This window comes from Gekko japonicus, unplaced genomic scaffold (genome assembly GCF_001447785.1).
Source record: "Gekko japonicus isolate JY-2015 unplaced genomic scaffold, Gekko_japonicus_V1.1 scaffold1550, whole genome shotgun sequence".
NCBI classification, from domain to species: domain Eukaryota; kingdom Metazoa; phylum Chordata; class Lepidosauria; order Squamata; family Gekkonidae; genus Gekko; species Gekko japonicus.
The window spans coordinates 254,420-275,555 of NW_015164235.1; the positions used below are offsets into that span (position 1 = coordinate 254,420).

The 21,136-nt window shown below is 43.9% G+C and overlaps 1 protein-coding gene across 1 annotated transcript in view; it reads right to left on the reverse strand.

The window, feature by feature from the left end:
• The window catches only part of SLC4A10 (solute carrier family 4, sodium bicarbonate transporter, member 10), a 158,562-nt gene that overhangs the window by 123,696 nt on the left and 13,730 nt on the right, over positions 1–21,136 (reverse strand). The window contains exon 3 of the mRNA XM_015408603.1: positions 6,471–6,617. Coding sequence (XP_015264089.1) covers positions 6,471–6,617 — 147 coding nt within the window. The remainder of the gene's footprint in view (positions 1–6,470; positions 6,618–21,136) is intronic.

Here is a 21,136-nt window from a genome sequence, read left to right on the forward strand (position 1 = left end):
CTACGAAAAACACCCAGAGAAAGAAGTAGCATTCCTGTTTGTTGATGCGGAAAAAGCATTTGATAACTTGAACTGGGACTTTATGTTTCAACTGATGGATAAAATTGAAGTAGGGCAACACTTTAAAAATATAATTGAAGCGATCTATTCAGACCAGAAAGCCAAGCTGAATGTAAACAAGGAATTAACAGATCACTTCAGAGTACAAAAAGGAACAAGACAAGGTTGCCCTCTTTCACCTTTACTGTTTATCTGGGTGTTAGAAGTTTTACTACGGAAGATACAAGAAGACGAAGAGATCACAGGTTTGAGATGCAAGGGGTATAAATTCAAATATAGAGCATTTGCAGACGACGTGATGTTTATAGTGGAAAATCCTTGTCAAGAGTTACCGCTCTTATTTCAGAAAATATCTGACTTTGGCGAATTGGCAGGTTTTTATGTAAACAAAAATAAGACTAAACTCTTATGTAAAAACATAACTAAAAAGAAGCAAGAAGAACTCCAAGAATTGGTACACTGTGAGGTGGTAAAAAAGACAACATATTTGGGAATTGAATTAACACCAAAAAACATCGACTTGTACAAAAACAACTATGAAAAACTTTGGAATAAGTTAACTCAAGACTTTAAGAAATGGGACAACATGAACCTATCGCTTATGGGTAGGATATCAGTGATAAAAATGAATGTGTTACCGAGAGTGATGTTTTTATTCCAAACTATCCCAATATTGTACAAGACGGATACATTAACCAAATGGCAACAGGAAATCTCGAAATTTGTCTGGGCAGGTAAAAAGCCCAGAATTAAAATGAAAATTCTCTGTGACGCAAAAGAAAGAGGGGGGCTGCAGCTACCAAACCTAAGACTATATTACGAAGCAGTTTGTTTAACTTGGATGGAACAATGGGTAAAATTGGACAATAAAAAACTGCTGGCATTAGAAGGTCACGATTGTAGGTTTGGTTGGCATGCATACCTATGGTATGAGAAGACAAAAATGGACAGTTTTTTCAGACATCATGTGGTGAGACGTGCTCTATTTGCGACATGGACAAGATACAGAAGATATTTTCGAGATGCGAGACCACTATGGATTGTACCAACAGAAGTTTTGACACCATATTCAAGACAGCAAGGCAAGGAGTGGTTGCCTTATAGGGACTTAATTACGAAGCAAGGAACAGAATGGATAATGAAAGGGCAGGATGAAATTCAATATTTTTACGAATGGTTGAAATATATGCAGATTTATGATGTTTTTAAAATGGATAAGAAGAACTATGGTTTTAGAGAAGATAGAAACGAAATAGAAACTGTTTGGGAAAGTGGGGGGAGGAAAATGGTTTCTAATATGTACAAAATACTGTTGAAATGGTTTACGGAAGATGAATCTGTAAAAGAGCAAATGATAAAATGGGCAGTTAATATGAATAAGGAAGTAACCATAGAAACATGGGAATATTTGTGGAAAAATTCTATGAAGCTATCTGTATGTACTAATGTAAAAGAAAATTGTTACAAAATGATGTATAGATGGTATATGACACCTAAGAAAATAGCAAATATGAACCAGAATATGTCTAGCAAATGTTGGAAATGTAAAAAACATGAAGGCTCATTTTATCACATGTGGTGGACATGCGACAAAGCTAAGGACTTTTGGACAAAGGTCCACAGTGAAATGCAAAAAGATTCTAAAATGTTCTTTTAAGAAAACACCTGAAATTCTACTCTTAGGTTTAAAAATGGAAGAACTGAATGTAACAAAAAAGACATTGTTCTGGTATTTGATAACAACGGCAAGAATCAAGAGTCTTCTCCAGCACCATAGTTCAAAAGAATCTATTCTTCGGCGCTCGGCCTTCCTTATAGTCCAACTCTCGCAGCCATACATGACTACTGGGAATACCATTGCTTTGACCATGCGGACTTTTGTTGGCAGGGTGATGTCTCTACTTTTTATCATGCTGTTTAGGTTCGCCATCGCTTTCCTCCCAAGGAGCAGGCGTCTTTTAATTTCATGGCTGCAGTCACAGTCTGCGGTGATCTGGGATCCCAGGAACGTGAAGTCTGTCACTACTTCCACGACTTCCCCTTCTATTTGCCAAGGAGTGATGGGGCCGGATGCCATGATCTTAGTTTTTTTGATGTTGAGCTTCAAGCCCACTTTTGCGCTCTCCTCTTTTACCCTGAGCAAGAGGCTCTTTAGGTCCTCTTCACTTTCTGCCATTAGAGTGGTATCGTCTGCATATCTGAGGTTGTTGATCTTTTCCCCAGCAATCTCAATTCTGGCTTGTGATTCATCCAGGCCAGCATTTCGCATGATGTACTCTGCATATATATTAAATAAGCAAGGTGACAATATACATCCTTGTCGTACTCCTTTTCCTATGCTGAACCAATCAGTTGTTCCATATCCGGTTCTAACTGTCGCTTCTTGGCCCTTATACAGGTTTCTCAAGAGACATGTGAGGTGGTCTGGTACTCCCATCTCTTTAAGGACCTGCCATAGTTTGTTGTGATCCACACAGTCAAAGGCTTTAGCATAGTCAATTAAGCAGAAGTAGATGTTTTTCTGGTACTCTCTTGCTTTCTCCATAATCCAGTGAATGTTGGCAATTTGATCTCTAGTTCCTCTACCTCTTCGAAACCCAGCTTGTACTTCTGGCAGTTCTCTGTCCACGTACTGTTGAAGCCTAGCTTGTAGGATCTTGAGCATGACCTTGCTAGCATGTGATATGAGTGCAATTGTGCGATAGTTTGAACATTCCTTGGCATTGCCCTTCTTTGGGATTGGAATGTATACTGACCTTTTCCAATCCTGTGGCCACTGTTGCATTTTCCAAATTTGCTGGCAAATTGAGTGCAGCAAAGACTAATGGCCTCATTAGTCATGCACAATTAATTCACAGAAATCTCCTATTGGAAATCTGACACAGCATGATGGGTGCAGCCACAAAGTGGCTCCCACAGTAGGCAAAGCAATCACAAACTGGCTGCCGCAGCTTACTTTCAGTCACACTGTGAAGATCCTTGTGCTGTAGTGGCAGCTGCTGCTAAAGGAACATTTTTAAAAATCTGCACAGCCAATCAAATCTCCAGTGGTCAATTAGAAGTCCTGTGGGGGGAAAGCCCCACCTGGCCCCACTAGGGTCCAAAAGACAAGCCGGCAGGTGACTTACCAGGATGTTCCTGGAGAGGGGAGGGAAGAAGCACGCTGAGCCTATGTAACCCAGAAGTGACATAGGCATGTTCGTGACGTCGGGAGGCGACATTCTAGTTTTGGGGCAAAACTCTACGGTATAAGCTAATTCTACCATAGACTTTTGCCCAAAAACCAGAGTATCACCGATGTGCCTACACCACTTACGGGTGAGGTAGGCAAGTTGCATTCAGGGCGGTAATTATCCCTTGCTGGCCGGCAACGGGGAGGAGCACTGGAAACCAGGGGATCCCCCACGTGCTGGGAGGATCTGGCAACTCTAGGCCTCACCCACTTTCTACGGGGAAAGGTGTCAGTGGGCACCACATTGGGGACCCCGATGTAAAGATTACCACAGCCATCCCCCCTCTTGAAAAACCTTGTTCATCTTGTGAAGATAGATCCAGATTGATAGTGATACTGGTGTGTAGTAGAAGAGCAAGATTTGAGTCCAGTTGCACCTTAAAGACCAACAAGATTCCCAGGGTATAAGCTTTCAAGAGTCAAAATATGACAAAGGATGCTTTGACTCTCAAAAACTTATACCCTGGAAATCTTGTTGGTCTGTAAAGTGCTACTGGACTCAAATCCTGCTCTTGTGCATCCTACAGCTATTTCTGGTTACAGAGGGGGGAAATTGGCCATGACATATATTTATCCATTACTTACATCATCCATTATGTATGTTCTAGTCCTTGGTTATTTGTCTTTTCAATTCTCCTTTTAGCAAACTGGTAAGATACTTTAAAATAATAATGCACTTCCTGGATTAGGAGCATCTGCTTTTTGGTGATTTGAAATGTGTGAGAGGATGTGTTTCCATCTCTACTTTTAGGATCCTGAGGTAATGGCAGCTTGCCCAAAATAGATACAGCTCAATCATTTGGTTTTGAATTGCTATTCATTCTCAGTGACCCAACCCACTCTTAACCCTCTTAATTCTTACTGACGTTTTATTTTGCTTCCGTACACCTTACATTTTTTAAAATGTGAGGAATGTTAGGGATTCCAAGCCCTTTTCTAAAGCCCTAGCCTTCTTAACACTTTTCTTCCACACTTTCAACACATATAATTTAAAATCCAGTTGAAAATAAAAGGCTTTTGTAAGGAGTGCTCCACAACCTAAAATTATATTGGCATTTCCACTTCTCAGGTAAGCTAAAATATTCTTTTGTTCTATGGTGTGGTGTGATATGGTTTCCTCACAAGTGTTTTCATTTCTGTCTCTCTGCTTATTATAACCTTGAAAGTATTTTCATCCTGTATGTGCTTTTTCCTTCAGAACAGCAAGTTACACTATTGCACAAGCGGAAAATGGCTCTCTGTTAGTAAGATCCACCATGATCTTCTACTTGTAACAGCAAAACAACCCTAGGGTTATGTGCTTTTTTGTAGAACGGAAAACCCCTAGACATACAGCAGAGCAATCCTTTGCAGTTTTACTCAGCAGTAAACCCCACTGTATTCAATGGAGTTTACTCTGAGGTAAATGAGCTCAGGGGACTAGTCTGCTGAGAGGACTAAGAAAGCATAGTGGGTTTGATCCAGGGCAGCATTTCTGTGAATGCAAGGCAGAGTTACCAACTAGCTCCAGGTAGGCCTGGAGTTCTCCTAGAAATACAGCTCATCTCCAGACTACAGAGGTCAGCTGCTGTAGATGAAACGCTAGATTTGCAGGGCAGACTCCATAGCACAACATGCCAGGTGACCTCCATCCCCACAAACTCTGCCCTCCCCAGGCACCACCCTCCAAAACTCTAGGAATTTCTCAAGCCAGAGTTCCTGATCTCCCCCCAAAAAAGAATATCCTGGGGAGATCCCCAGGAACAGAATTCTGGGCTGCCATGGGAAGACTGAGCTTTGAGAAATCACACTCTGCAGGCAGGAGTCCCTGTATCCACAAAACCACTGTTAGGATCCAACCCATTATTTTATAGTAAAGTAAGAATCCCCCCCACACACACACACACACTCCAGCATTGTCTAAGAGGCACAGAACCCTGAGTGCAGTTTGCATTAGAGGAGGAGAAGGACGGAAGATGCTTGGGGGGGGGGGGGGTGAAGTCACCAACTCAATCCTTTAAGAATGTATAGTAACCTGGAATTTAAGGGGGAAATGTCCTAATGATTTTATTTCCTCATGATTTCACAGCAGATATAGTTATATATAACTTGTACCCAATGGGTTGGGTGAAACTGTCCATTCCATAAGAATTACATGAGCACTCCTTTGTTCTACGTGGATTCAAAACACATCAACCTGTAGATAAAACCAGAATCTGAATAAAGCAGGGAGGAAAAATCTAGTAAGAAAACTGCTGTAAAGCAAGGACATATCTTCACTGGAGCCTTCCAGGAATAGTTCATGAGGCAGATTTCAGGGGCATCCTAGGTTATCACTGCGAAAAAGTGACTGGAAAGGGGGAGGAGGGGGAGGAGGAAAAGCCATGTCATTCCAGCCATTTGCACCAAACAGAAACTTCACAGAAGCCTATAACGGATTACAAAGGCCCATGGTCCTCATATTGCTTCCCATTACAATGCATGTAGGTTGAGGGGTCACTATGGCCTGAAAACAGCAGACTGCAAAGGGTGACTGCTCTGGATGCACATTTAGCTTCTCATAAGAACCTTTGTGCTAGCACAGCCTATAGAATGCAGCTCATGAAAGTGGCAGACTTGCAAGCAGAAGTAACCAACATCACATTCTACCTCCTCCCACCTTCTTTAACGAGGACTGGGCATAGAGGCAATATAGAGGCTCGGGAAGAGTAGCAATACACTAGTAAAACAAGCTAAGGTGCAGAATGGTCGATGTACATCCAGGGCCGGCTCACCCGCTAGGCGAACTAGGCATTCGCCTAGAGCGCGAGCCAGCCCTTAGGGCGCCAAACTGCTCTCCAGCAGGGTGCTGTCTCGCCGCTCAGCCCCCTTCCCTGCTCTGGCCAAGGTCGGCGCAGGCTCGCATGCACCATCGGCAGGTGGCGCCTTCTCCTTACCCCACCGCCCCGCACCCAGGATGGAGCAGCTGCAGTGGCGGAGGAGGAGGAGGAGGGCCGGGGAGCTGCACTTTCACTCAGGGCGCTGTCTCGCCGCTCAGCCCCCCCTGCTCCGGCCAACGCCAGCATGGGCTCGCACCGTCAGCGGGCAGCGCTGCCTCCTCGCCCCATTGCCCCGTACCCCGGTGCAACAGCATCACTTCTGGATGCATCATTACACAGATCATTTACAAATGGCATAAGCTTTTTTAAAAAAAACTTACCAAACGAAGGAGACTCTCTCCCATCTTCTAACCCTGAATCTCGTTCTCTGTCTCTCTTTCTGTGTTTGTGTCCACGGTGTCTATGACGTCGATGACTTTTCCTTCCTCCCAGTGGGACGTGAACACCAATGAACAAAGTTCTGTGACCTATAGAAAAGGATACAGGTTACAAGTGCATCTGGAAAGAGAGGCAGTGGTCGGTCAATAGGGTCAGAAACAATATTGATGCATTATACTAGGAGGAGGAAGCTCTGTAGGGGGAAATTGAGAGAGACGGGAGAGAAGCACTGTAGTGAAATATTAAAAAGGATGTTGCAAGGTGAAGTTGAAAAGCTGAACAGGGCTGGAGAAGGTGGAAACATCATCTTAGTATAAGTACTAGATGGAGTGACAGCAGCTAGGATAAATGTGGTGTAATTAAGAAAGAAAAGGCAAAGGGCACCTTTCATTCCAGGATAAACCACACTTCTCCAATGGAAATCCTCAGTTCTGTTTTCTTCTAGGTCTCTTAACGGCCAGTACAGATTTAGCATAGATTCAGACAATGTCAATTTCCCCCTTCTCCCACACAAGTAAACTACAGTAAATTGAAACACTGTGTCCCCTAGAATTCTATGGGGACTCCAGCAGGGGCACAAAACATAGCAAGGCATCATTTGTCATAAGACATCAACATTTGGGGCTGACAAGAATCCTCTGCAGAAATAGAAATAAACAAGCTCCTGGCAAGCTTTTAAAACACTGTTTTCCTTCCTCTACTCACTCACCCCTTCCCAGGTGATGAACTGAAACAACACCTTTCCCTGTTTTAATTTTTAATAATCTCATCACCATCTTATTGGGTTAATGAAACTAGCTGCACTGGTCCAAACAATATTTAAGAGAGGACATTAAGAAAAAAGGTTTTCCATGGTGTTTTGAGGGGGAAGGGCCAAATTACAGAACAGAACAACTGGACCATTTCTTTAAATATTCAGTTCTTCTTTAACTAGTGAAATGTCTATCAGGACAGGCAGGGTGCTCCTGGAGTAAGGGCACATACCATGGTCAGCTAGGGTTGCCAACTCTGGGTTAGAAAATACCTGGAGATTTTGAGGGTGGAGCCTGGGGAGAACAGGGTTTGGGGAGGGGAAAGACCTCGTCAGGGTACAGTACCACAGAGTCCACACTCCAAAGCAGCCATTTTCTCAGGGGAACTGATCTCTATTATCTGGAGATAAGTTGTAATACTGAGAGATCTCCAGGTCCCACCTGGAGGTTGGCAACCCTATCAGCATGCAGAAAGTCAGGATAAGGAAGACTGGCGAAGCAGCCTCTCTTGGCATCACAGCCATGGAAGCTATAAAGGACAAAGGCATATCCACTCTTCAGATGCATACTTAAGCATATATATGAAGTGTATGTGACTCTTTAACAACAGGCTTATCACCTTGCTCAAACCCAAGTATATAAACCCAAAATCAGTCCTCTGTACATTCTCCAGTGCACATGTAGGACTTCTGGCTGAGCAGACTTTACCCCTTCTGTGAAGCTCTAACCATGACCCTTCCTTTAAGCCAAACAGAGGCCCCGGTCACACGGAGCATTAGCCACGCTAGAGAGACGGAAGATAGGCGGATTTTCCGGGCGCGATCACAGTGCCACATCTGGGAAGCGTAGAGCTCCCGTGGCTCACCCGAGGCTTCCCGCCGAAGATGCAGGGTAAGAAACTAGTACCTCCGAGGTACTAATTTCCGGAAACCGCGGGGCAAGGGCGGGCGTCTGATCGCGTTTCCTGTGGCATCTGGCGCCCGCCCATGTCCCCTCGCAAAAAGGGGTTTTTTTTCCAAGTCTCCATGGGATGCGCACAAGCACCCAACGGAGCATGCACACATTTCAGTTTTTTTTAAAAAAACACAACCCCGTTTGCCGCACCGCTCCGCTTCTTTGCCACGTCATGTGATTCGCACCTCCCCCCTAACCACAGGAGCTCGACGGGACCTCAACCCAATGTCTGATCGCGCAGTCGCGCGTTATTTTGCTCCGGGGCAAACAGCCACGCCTCCCCCCGGCATTTTCCTGCCCGTGTGGCCGAGGCCAGTGAAACTCTTGTGAGCAGGGTATTTGGGGTTTTTTTAAGCATGAACCATCTTTGCCAAAACAATTTAACACCCCACTTTACCATCTTTCTTCTTTGTTCCTCGTTCTGAGCCAAGAGGAGAAAATAGACACAATTAGATACACTAGGTCTAAAACTGGCTGCAGTTGAGGGTGGCACGGATTTAACAAGTTCACAGCAGATCACACTATAGCCTTGGAAGAAGTCTAAAGCAAAATTAATTATTAGGAAACTTCCAGGGGACATTTGCAGATACCAGATAAAACAGCCATTTACTACTGAAAGAATGAAGGAAGGAAGGTGGGGGGAAAATACATCTGTGAACAAAGATTCAAATTCTAGATTCCAGAATAATAATTGCAGCCCCAAAACCAATAATTTGGGATAAAAGGGGAAATTACAGGATTCTAGCGGGTGACAATGACTGAAGAAAGGAGCTAAGAAATAAACAGGGGAGAAAAGGCTTCACTTGAACTGAGTCAATAAACCTGTGTCCAGGGGAGACTGTTTCAGACCACTGGACTCACAAACATGGTTGTTATTACTAGGTATTGTCAGAACCGGCCCATTATTATTAAAATTTAAACTGTCGCCTAGGGTGCCGGCTCGACGAGGATGCAATTCTGGCTGCCGACGGCCCCTCCTCGCCCCGCACAGGAAGCCTCCCTTGCCGGCTTTTTGCTCTGTCCCTGGCAAGAGACTCCACTTTTTGCAGCCCCCCAGACAGAAAGAGAAGGCAGGGGGGACAGGCATGGGGAACAGCCTGGGACAACGGGAAAGTGCCGCTCGCCCTCTGCCGCCCCGCCCTCATGGTCTCTTTGGAGCTCCTTTTGCAACCTGGCACAGGCCCCCTTGCCCTCCCCTTGAGCGGTCCCACCCCCACCCCCAGCATGCATTTGCAGTTCACTCCCTCAGCCCACCCACTGCAGCTCTGGCGCCCACCCCTGGCCCACCCCACATGGGGGGGCACCAGAATGTATCCTCGCCTAGTGGGTCAAAAAACCTGTGGCTGTCACTGGGTATTGTTGGTTGGTTCTTAATGTTGGTAATTTTAATGATTTTAATGTTTTATGATTTTATATTTAGCGCCATGAGCCTCCTGAAGCAAGTCTCTGAGAAGGCTGCATATAAATGTTTTAAATAAACAATAAAAATTTACAAACCTCCAGGTCCAAGTGGAGTTCTGAAAGAACATACTTTAGAAAATGACAAAAATATTCAACTTATCATTAAAACCAGCCTCTTATCTAGGTTTGGAGAGCGGACAATATAATGCCAATTCATAAGAAGAGAACTGCCAGGAACTGACAGGCCAGTTAGTTTATTTTCTGTTTTGGCTAAACTGGAGGAAAGTATAATGCAAACCATAATGATGAAAACTTATTTATTAGAATATGCATGTCCCACCGCTGGGTCTAAAAAAAGACCCCTTCCCCAAGGCAGTTAAGAATTTTAAAAAATTCAGCAATCAACCAAAATCCAGCAATATTGTTAAAACAAATTGCAACCACTACAGACTCAGTAGACCAAACAAACTACAATAGCGCTTAACCACTAATCAATTGCTACCTACCCCAAATGTGTTCCAGACCTTTTAGGTTTTTTGCTAGCTGCCATATAAAAAGAAAAACAACAGGGTCAAGCAAGCCTCCTGTGGGAAGGTGGTCCATAAGTGTGATGTGACTAAGAAGGCAGTGTCTCATGGGGCCAACTCTCTGTACTTCAGATAGAAAACCTGTGTTTACAGCACAGTCATTCGTATTGTGAGTATTCAGTAATCGGGATATCTCTATGCATACCAGAAGGACCCTTACAAATCTACCTGACAAATACAGGTATCTTCCAAAGCCCTGCTTCAGGTACCCCCACCTTCTGAGATTAGGCAGATGGCAACCTCACAGGCAGCTTTTTCCACTGTGGCACCAAGACTCTAGAACTCTTCCCAGAGAGACCCACCTGACCCCTTTTGCCAACAAATGAAGAGAGCCAGCCTGGTGAGGTGGTTACGTGCGTGGACTCTAACCTGGGAGAACCGGGTTTGATTCCCCACTCCTCCACTTGCAGCTGCTGGATGACCTTGGGCAAGCTGTAGTTCTGATAATAGCTGTTTTTGAAAAAGAGCAGTTTCTGTCAGAGCTCTCTCAGCCCCACCTACCTTACAGGGTGTCTGTTGTGGGGAGGGGAAGGGAAAGGAGTTTGTAAGCCGCTCTGAGACTCTGAGTGAAGGATGGGGTATGAATCCAATCTCTTCTTCTTCTTCTTTTAATTTTGTCTGTCTATTCCCTCAGTCATCCCTCCTTCCTAACCTATGTTTTAATTGTTATTTTTAAGCTTGTGTGTGTGTATCTTAGCTTGGTTTTAATTATTTTAATGATGTGTTTTCATTTGGTTTTCATGGGTTTCAAGGTGTGTTTTTTTATGTAGGTTTTTAATCTATTAGCCACCTTGGTGGCCCTGATGACGGCAGAGTGACAGGGCATAAATGTTGTAAATAAAAATAAAATAATAACCTATTCTTCTGAGATTGACACAGCTTTCAAAAGCACAGGAGCCTAGCTGGACCAAGGCAGCTGGCAACCCATTCACCTGTCCTGACTTGCATTCAGAACTCTGTTCCTGGTGCTGTTCAATAAATGTCTGCAATTGTTTCAAAGCTGTGGTGTCTGCTGTTTTTGTGGTTTAGAGGTAGTGTCTTCAATATGGGACTTACACTGGGAGCGGCCTCCACTGTCCACACAGTTGTGCTGTAGCAAAGGGAGGGACAGCCCCATGGACTAATTATTGGTTGTGTGCGATAAACCATGCAAACTCTGTGGCAGGGAGTGATGGGGGGGGGGGGGGGGAAGAGTTGCTGGGAAGAATAGCAGGAGGTGGCACTGATGAATCTATGAATTGCAGAGGAGAGATGGATACATGGAACTTATTTATGAGATATTTACACCCCACTTTTCTTCACAGTGGGGGAGACCAAAACTTGTTTTTCCATTCTTCATTTTATCTTCACAAAAACAACTCTGTGGGGCAGGTTAGGATGAGAGAGCGTGACTGCCCCACATTGTGTCCAGTTTTTCCTATTTGTGTCTAATTAGCTGTGTATTTACAGGGATATTCCACACAAACTGTGGTGTGAGTTCTAGACTCTCCTCCTACTTCTGGTTTTGCTGCTGAGCAGCTTTTTGCTGGCAAGAAGGTATTCCCTTCTCTTATGGGAGTCAAACCTCTCCCTCCAATTTCTCATGAGAGGTTTTCCCTGCTGCGCTATTATAGACGACAGAAACACCTTCTGTGAATGTGGAGTTGGGTAGACCCTCATTGCTGTCCTGATGTTCATGCCCCCCTTGTCTTGCCCAAAAAGGCAGTTCGGGGCATTTTTCTGTTCTCCAGTACCAGACCGCTGTGGGATGGCCGGACTTTGGTTAGGAGCTTCCTCTGTCAAGTGAGCCATATTTGGATCATAGGATTAGAGAGGCCATGGGTTGGATCCAACCAGCTTTTCAACCAGGGATAGTGAGGGTCCCTTTTGACCATCAAAAAGGCTATGCCGAGGACCTGTATGGACAAAAGGCACATACATCAAAGGCTGGAGTAAGGAGGAGATTTAGGTGCAACTGAGTGAAAAAGCTGGCTGGATCCAACCCATGCTTCCTTCCATATGTGTCCATCTCTCAAAAGGAAATGTTTGTAGGAGGAAACGAAAAAACCCATCTGTAGAGCTCACAGGAGTGTGGTAATTACAGAGGTCCTATTCGTCATGTCACAGTCCTTCCTACACCAGAAGGTGCTGTCTCTCCTATGTTTCTTCCCTTGTTTTATTATGTGTGGGACTGATGTCAGGCCTGTGAGCCAATGTTGGCATGCACTGGTTGGCTACTTACATATGCAGCTGACACGGGGGAGTTGACAGCATGCCATTCCATAATTGGTAGACATTGCACAATGTTGCTATGGGCTCCAGAGCAGTTGCTATACTCTCAGCTCCCTGAAGTAGAGACTCTTTTTAAAAATTTCTTCACCGAGAGAGCACAGAAGACCAACTAGTCGTGCCCAGCATCAGCAATGTGGCAGCCTTCAAAGTGGAGGACTGAATTTATGGATTCCCAACACTGTGTTCTCAGAAAGGAAACTACTGCTCAGCGTATAGCAAGCAAAAGGCTGCTCTGCTAGAAATGATCAAATGGCTAGGTTGGTTCTTTCAGAGTGCTTCCTTGCTTGATTTAGGCAGCAGTTCTACAAACACTTTCCTGAGGCTAAGCCCCATTAAGCAAAATGATACCTACTTCTGAGTACGCCTGCTTAGAACTGTTCCCTTAGAGTCCCACACATTCGACATGTGACAGTGAATGATCCACCCAAAAACTAGTGGACACCTAATTTCTCTTTTGCTATGACAATCTTATTGGCTTGCCACCCCTAGGTGGCGGTAGGGGATCCCCTGCTTTTGCGGGCTCGGGCCCGTTGCTGGCTGTCGGGGGAACCCCACCCCCAAAAAAGACATCCCTCAATGATGTCGTCGACACAAAGACATCATTTCTGGAAGTGATGTCATCGTGTCGATGGCATCGGGGGCAACACTCTACTTTTTAGGCAAAACTCTATGGTTTGTAGCCATTTTTACCATCGAGTTTTGCCCAAAAAGTAGAGTATCACCCCAACAGCACAGACATGATGACGTCACTTCTGGAAGTGACATCACCATGTCAATGACATCCCCGTCCACCGGTGGAACGCCCCCCAAATCCCCCCACCAGCAGCAGGTAAGGACCTGGCAGCCCTACAATCTTAGTTAGGAAAGCTAAATGTTAAAATGTAAGCAGCTGCTGTTTTCCTGTTGTTTTTAATGATGGCAATGCCCATTTGTAATGGTTGTATTGATTACTTGTTTGTGCACTACTCTGGAAGCATTTTTTTAAAATTATAAATAAATAAAAAGAAAAGTGCCAGGGAACTCTGGAGCTGATTTCAGCTCTGGCAAATATCAACAGACATTTCTTTAAAACAAGTTCACCATAACATACCTAACAGCAAAAAAGCAAATTATTTTTCCAATCAAAACAATTAATATTGATATAAGGTTTTACATGAACAAGTGTCATTGGCATATCTACGATAAACTAATACTTCAATGACAGGCAGTAGATTCAGGATCGACAAAAGGAAATAGTATACACACGGTGAATTATTAAAATGTGGAACTTGCTTCCAGAGGATGTAGTGATGGCCACAGGCAAAGACAGCTTTAAAAGAGGATTAGACAGATTCACGGAGGATAGGTCTATTAGGCTACCAGCCATGGTGACTAAAGGGAACCTCCACATTCAGAAGCAGCAAACCTCTTCACACGAGTGCCAGGAGGCAACATCAGGGGAAGGCCTCAGCCTCTGTGCCCTGTTGTTGGACCTTCAGAGAAACTGGTTGCCCACTGTTTGAGACAGGATGCTGGACTAGATGAACCACTGGTCCGATCCCGCAGGGCTCTTCTTCTGTTCTTGTTCTGTGGGGTTTGAGGTAGAATTTATTCAGAGTTTCATAAGCAGGCTAGCTGCTGACAGTGGGAGTCCATGATCTCCAATGATGTCTTTTGAAACAGAGACTTCAATAATATCCTGGCGTGTGTCACTCTGTACTGCTTATGAGTCGTGCTGAGAGGTACTCTCTCTCTCTCATTTTAACTTGCCAGTAAAATCAGGTCAAACACACAACTGATTCACATATAACAATATGATTTCCCCCTGCATTGTGATACAATCTGCAACTCTGCACTCAGTGAAGACAAGGCAGGGCAAGGCAGCATTTATTGTGTGGGGCCAAAAGCAATTACAATTGGGATGCACAAAAGGGAACACAGACTAACGACAACAAAAACAATAGTTATAAAGGCACAACTCAATGGAAAAAAACTTCAATATGAATGAGATTGCAGCTATGTGAAGAAACCTGCAGCTATTTCATGACTACAATGATTCACAGGAATGGCTACCATTTCCTTAACTGATATTAACCATGTAGTGTGGTATGTATGAATATCGTTGCATCATATAGGAAACAGGCCACCTGTAGGTGTGAACTGGCCTTTAGGTGGTTCAAGTTTGGGCAATCAGGAGCACAGCTTTAGCGTTCCTGGTTTTAATAGTCTAGATGTAGGGGATGCTTCAGTCTTTAACATCCATGTCACTGGTTGACTTGACTGACACAGAAGACTATAGGTAGAGCTTGCTAACTTTTATCCCTTCCAAGAGTATGGACATCCTCTAGGATACATAAATGCTCTGGGACACTTCCCATTAGGGTTGCCAAATAATTCTTCGCCGGGAGCGGGGGGCTCCTGGCCGGTGTCAAGTGAGTGCGCGCGCGCAAAGCGTGCGCATGTCACCCGGAAATTACATAGGCACGCTGGGCGCGGGGCCACAGCCATACAAGGGAAAACCATAGTTTTCCCTTGTATGGCCGTGGCCCCGCCCCCAGCATGCCCGCCCACGTCACTCCCTAGTGCCGCGCACGCCGGGGGCGGGGTTCCCCGGGGCCCGATTCCGCCGCGGCGGATATCGAGCCTCCAAAGTGGGGTTTTCCCCGCCCCCCGGCCCGATTTGGCAGCCCTACTTCCCACGTTGTTCACTATAATGCCAGATCAGTTCCAGGGGAGGGCAGTTCATGGGGTAATGCTGCCTACAGACCACCCTAACATTTCTGCAGGTGGCCCAAAATGTCCCCCTAATCCTGTTCCTCAGGTAGGAGTAGGGTTGCCAGCCTCCAGGTGGGGCCTGGGGATCTCCCGCTTTTACAACTGATCTCCAGTTGACAGAGATCAGCTCCCCTGGAGAAAATGGCTGCTTTGAAGGGTGGACTCCATGGCACTGTACCATGCGGAGGCCCCTCCCCTCCCCAAACCCCACCGTGTCCTGGATCCACCCCCAAAGTCTCCAGGTATTTTCCAAACAAGACCTGGAAACCCTGGGTAGAAGGGACCTCAGTGGAACGGGGGGGGTCATTTTAGGATGCCATGGGAGAGGGTAGGAAAATCATGTTCCATGGATGGAAATCCTTGCACCTGCAAAAATGTTAGTCAAGTCAAATTAACTTAATTTTAACATTTATGTTAGAAACAGATTAAACCTAAAAAAAAAAAAGAATCTCTAAAGACATTTCTACATAACCTCACAACTGTTTGGACAACAGATTTACTTCCGCAGTTGAGGCTGGTAACACTAAGGTTGTGAGCTCTTACCATGGATGAAGCTGACTTTGAAAGAACTATTGCTCATCAGATAATTTCTTAATGCAGAATACTGGATTTCAACACAGTTCTGTTGTTTCAATTAACTATAATGTTGCTATCATCTCCTCATAAATGAAACACATTGGCTATATTCAGGTACCACAATACATCATGAATTATACAAGTTTGTATGTAACTTCATACAAGCTTCAGCAAGTTTGTGTGTAAACCTCAATTTATCTGCTTCTTGCATCATCTTCCACCTTCCCTGCACAGTCATCCCTGTGCCTAGGCGGTTCCACAAACACTACAGTTTGTGAATTCAGAGATCACAATAAACCTCAGTTAAGACAAACTGTAGTTAATGAAAAAGCTCAAACCCTAGTTGGAAGTCCCAATTTTGTGTCTTCCAATTTGTGGTACTTTCTTAGAGGCAAACTACATGACGTATTTCTTCACCTGTTTACAATAGTTTGTTTCACATAGCAGTTGCTTGGAAATGCTTCTTAAAAAAAGGAGCACCCAAAAGGGTTCAAAATGGTGCCATGGGGGGAAGCAGGGCTTTGCCTCCCCCCACACAGTTTTTTCATACAAAAACTACTCTGGAGGTGAAGCTGTGCTCCTGACTGCTCAGACTTCAACCACTCAAATATCTCATGTGGAGCAGCAAAATTAGCAAAATAACTTCCCCCAATGTGTTTTTTGTGCAAGAAACCTACTCGGGGGGGGGGCTGGATGCTGAAGCCCTTCCTCCTCCCATTGCACCATTCTGAGTCCTTTTGGGCACTCTTTTTTCAGAAACAGTTCCCCTGCTGTGGGGATACAGGGAACAGGGAAAACAGTGTAAATGAATGAAGTAATGTATCATGTAGTTTGCCTCTTAGTTCAGACCACACAGCTAACTCAGGTTTGATGAAATCACCAGTTTTATAAACCACAGTTTACTGTGATGTCTACAACTGCTCTAGCTTCCCTTAAGGTGTCTGCAGAGAGGACTTTTTCCACTGTCGTTCAAGTTCCTTAACAAACTGCATATTTCCCTTTAAGTATTTAGGAAAACTGGCTTTTGAGGTATGGTGTAGCTTTTATCTGATATTTTAATGTATTTTATTTAGGTTATATTATCAGTTTTATCAGCCTTGTAAACTACATGGAGAGAGAATGTATGACTGGATTAGATTAACAGAATAACCAAGTTTCAACTCCTGTGAAACTCCTGAATTGGAATGAACAAACATGAAACTATAGAACTTTGCTTTCAACAGATTCTGGGAATAGCAGGCTCCTGCCAGAAAACAATGTCCCTCTGTAGGTGTTAATTTACACTATTGATCTTGCTGTGTCTATTCATCACCAGCAGCTGCTAGTCCAGAGTGATTCATATCAATGCATATTGGAGCGTGAATTTCCTCCACTGGATTCTGTATCCATGAGTGACTCACTTACCATTTTCTCTTGTTCTTTCAACCTCCTTTTTTAAGACAAACATTTTAAATCCTTTCTGTACTTAGAGGCTTATAACCTACCACACTGTTTAGCAAAATTCAAAGCCTTTTTCCAGTCTAATGAACCTTCCGCCAAATCTGATGGGTATGGCTCTTTGAAGAGTCACCTCCATTCGAGGAAGTCTCCTTAAACTGGAGGAAGCATTCAAACTGGAAGAAGCAAAGTGGTTCTTATTGGGTACACCTACCCAATAAAGTAGTCACTTCATGTCTCTGAAAGAATGGACTCTGGTCCACAAAAACACATGCCACTGATACAACAGAACTAATTATTCTTCTAGTTGTGTTTTTTTTTGGGGGGGTGCGTGCACACTAAGTGGTATTGAGTTGCTTCTGACTTATAGCAACTCTATGAATTAACAAATTAACAGCCTCCAAAACTTCCTGTCTTTAACAGCCTTGCTCAGGTCTTGCAAACTGTGGGCCATGGCTTCCTTGATGGAGTCAGTCCATCTCATGTTCTGTCTTCCTCTTTTCCTGCTGCCTTCAACTTTTCCCAGGATTGTTGTCTTTTCCAGGGACTTGCATAATGTGATCAAAGTATGATAGCTTCAGTTTGGTCATTTTATAGGCTTGCCAAGTTCTCCCGGGGGGCGGGGAAAACCCCGCCCCAGAGGCCCGATCCCCGCCGCCGGTGGATCGGGCCCCAGGGGGAACCCCACGCCCACGTGCACATCACCAGGAAGTGACGTGATGACGCCGGGCACGCTGGGGGCGGGGCCACGACCATCCAAGGGAAAAATCTATGGTTTTCCATAGAAATCGCTGTGGCGATTTTTTCACTTGGCAACCCTATCATTTTAGCTTCTAGAGAAAGGTGATAGCAGAAATATCTCCTATAAAAGGAGAGCTGTCATCTTGTATACTTCATATCCGAGGACATGGGTGAAGGCAGTTAAAATTAACTTTCCTATACCACAGATAATTAGGAAACAAACACAAATAAATATATGTTGCCTTCAAACCAACAAAGGTAATATAAGGTGATAGTCCAGCTTTAAGGAGATAAGTGGTATTTGGCAGCACAAAAGGATTAAAGTAACCATTTCACTCATTATCAATTGCATCTATTTAAATGTAGAGGATTATAATGAATATAATTAATTATTTAATGTTTCCTATCAGGGGTTGTAAGGGTTTGGCATAAGATGTTTTCCAAAGCCTAACAAGAGGCTGGGATCACACACACGAAATAATGCACTTTCAATCCACTTTCAATGCACTTTTCAACTAGATTTTGCCAGTTCATCCAGTTGAAAACTGGATTGAAAGTGGACTGAAAGTTCATTATTTAGTGTGTGCCATCGCAGTCCTATACTATTTGATCTTCTCCAAAGAAAGTTAAGATGACAAACCCAGCATGTAAAATAACTGACATCACTTCCTCCTATCAAACATGATATGATCAACAGAAATGACAGGAAACAGAAATTACCAACAACAACAACAACAAAAACCCAAATGGCCAACAGACTTTACGCACTGCCAAATCAATAAACACAGCCTGAGAAAGTCAAAAGGGTGGGCAAACTCCAGTGTCTCCCATACATTAGCAGAGGAATGCTCTGCCTCCTGGCTCAGTAAATGAACCATACAAAAACAGGGTTTAAAAAAAACTGAACTGGAAAACAAATGTAAATGAAAGCTGGTGCATCAGAGGGGATAATTTGACCTATATTTCTACATTAGCAAAAAAAATGCAAATGTGACTTTTAGCAGTTGCATATAAAAGATGTGCTGTCTCATGAAACAAATTTGCCCTTAATTAAGTTTAATGGTGTTCAACAGTCATGTTCAATAGCATGTTAAAATCTAAGAGACTATTAATAATAGCATTAAAAATTTAACAAAATCATGCAAAGAAGGGAAAACTGTGAATTAATTCAAGTTTACCTAAAGAACAAAACACAGATTTTTATAGACAGAACTCATATATCTAGGGTTCAATACAAGAAGGGCTACTGTGATGAAGAAGAGTTGGTTTTTATATCCCACTTTTCTCTACCCTAAGGAGTATCAAAGCAACTTACAATCACCTTCCTTCCCTCTCCCCACAAGAGTAACCTTGTGAAGTAGGTGTGGCTGAGAGAGTTCTGAGAGAACCATGACTGGCCCAAGGTCACCCAGCAGGCTACATGCAGAAAAGCGGGGAATCAAACCAGCTTCTCCAGATTAGAGTTTGCCGGTCTTACCCACTACACAATGCTGGCTCTCAAGAAGAAGGCTTCATACACACATTTTCTGCATCAAGAATCTTTTTACATGGCTGGTTATAGCACCTGTGGCTGTATGTACAGTGCTCCTTTCTCACAGGGACTCAAGCTGGATTGTTCATTTGGTTTAAGAGCAATTTACAAATTCCTTCATGTTAAAAAATGGATATTGTAAGACCACCACCTTAATTTAATGCTGTGTAAAGAGTAAACTAGAGCTGCGGTGGCTCAAGTGGTTATCAAGCACTGGAATGAAGCTGCACATGGGGCATATATGCCAATCCCCTCTTGAGTGTGGGGGCTGGTTGCAGTCTTTATTCCTTTGAAAGTTATGAGTGCCATGATAATACCCACATGATGGGCAGTTGCACAAGTACATACCAGTGAGTGCTGCAGTATGTGATCCACGCACTGCTAAGTGCCAGGCTCTTTGCGCTGTGGCTTATGCATCTTCGGCCTTGTCCAGAGCCACACACAGACATTTTGCATTGTGCTCAATGAACATTTCATATTGCAAAGAAAACTAGAAAGCCCTGGCAGGTGCAGGTCTAGGCAACGGAGGCCTCTGGGTTATATTTTATTTATTTATTTATTTACATTCTTTATAGTCCCCCTTTCTCACAGGGGCTCAAGCTGGATTGTTCATTTGGTTTAAGAGGGATTTACAAATTCCTTCCTGTTAAAAAAGTGGATATTGTAAGACCACCACCTTAATCTAATGCTGTGTAAAGAGTAAACATGTTGCAGACAGTGTGTGTTTGCCTGCAACCTAACCAATAGGCTCCATGCATGCCCTTGTCCTTTTATTCCCAGTTCTCTTACTCTGTAGACTGTAGGTGCAGGGGTCATTTTTTTTTTTTTTTTTGCTGTCATGACAGCTGACTTTTCAAGGCAAGAGACATTCAGAAGTAGTTGGCTGCTGCCTGCCTCTGCACAGCAACCTTGGACTTCCTTGGAGGTCTCCCATCCAAAAGCTAGCCGGGGCCAAGTCTGCTTAGCTCCTGAGATCTGAGGAGATCAGGCTGGCCTGGACTGTCCAGGCTGGGGCAGTCATCATGTAGTCAATGCTTAATGTAGATGATTAAAAAGGTGACATGTGAATATGAAAGACACCCTGTTGGCAGAATGGATGTGAAGGCAATGCCAATTTGCTATTTTAAAACCTCCAACAGCAAGGGAAATTGTAACTGCATGGATCACTAAATTGTACTCCTCAGGTGGTATATATTTGTTTGGGATGTAAATGAAACTGTAATGACCTTAATTCAACTCTTAATCAAAGGTAATTGGATTTTATAATTCCCTTGTTTCTGGAAAGGTAAAGCACTGGATAACATGCGCCTCCCAGTTTGGAGAGGTGTGGTATTGAGTCGGCAAGCTTTACCTGCAGTTTAACTCTGTAATACTTTGATCTCTGACACTATACGTTTCCCGACTGGGTTAGCGACAGAGCAGACTTTGGGGAGATGTATGTTTTCTTTGCCACTGATCACTGCACACTTGGGTGAACACACTTTTAGATGCTCATGCTATTGTACAATAGTGTGACTGAGCAAGTGCGTAATGAGAAGTGAGAGAGAGAAAAATAAAACCATGACAGCCCCTGTGAAGTATATTAGTACAGAACTACCTTTCCG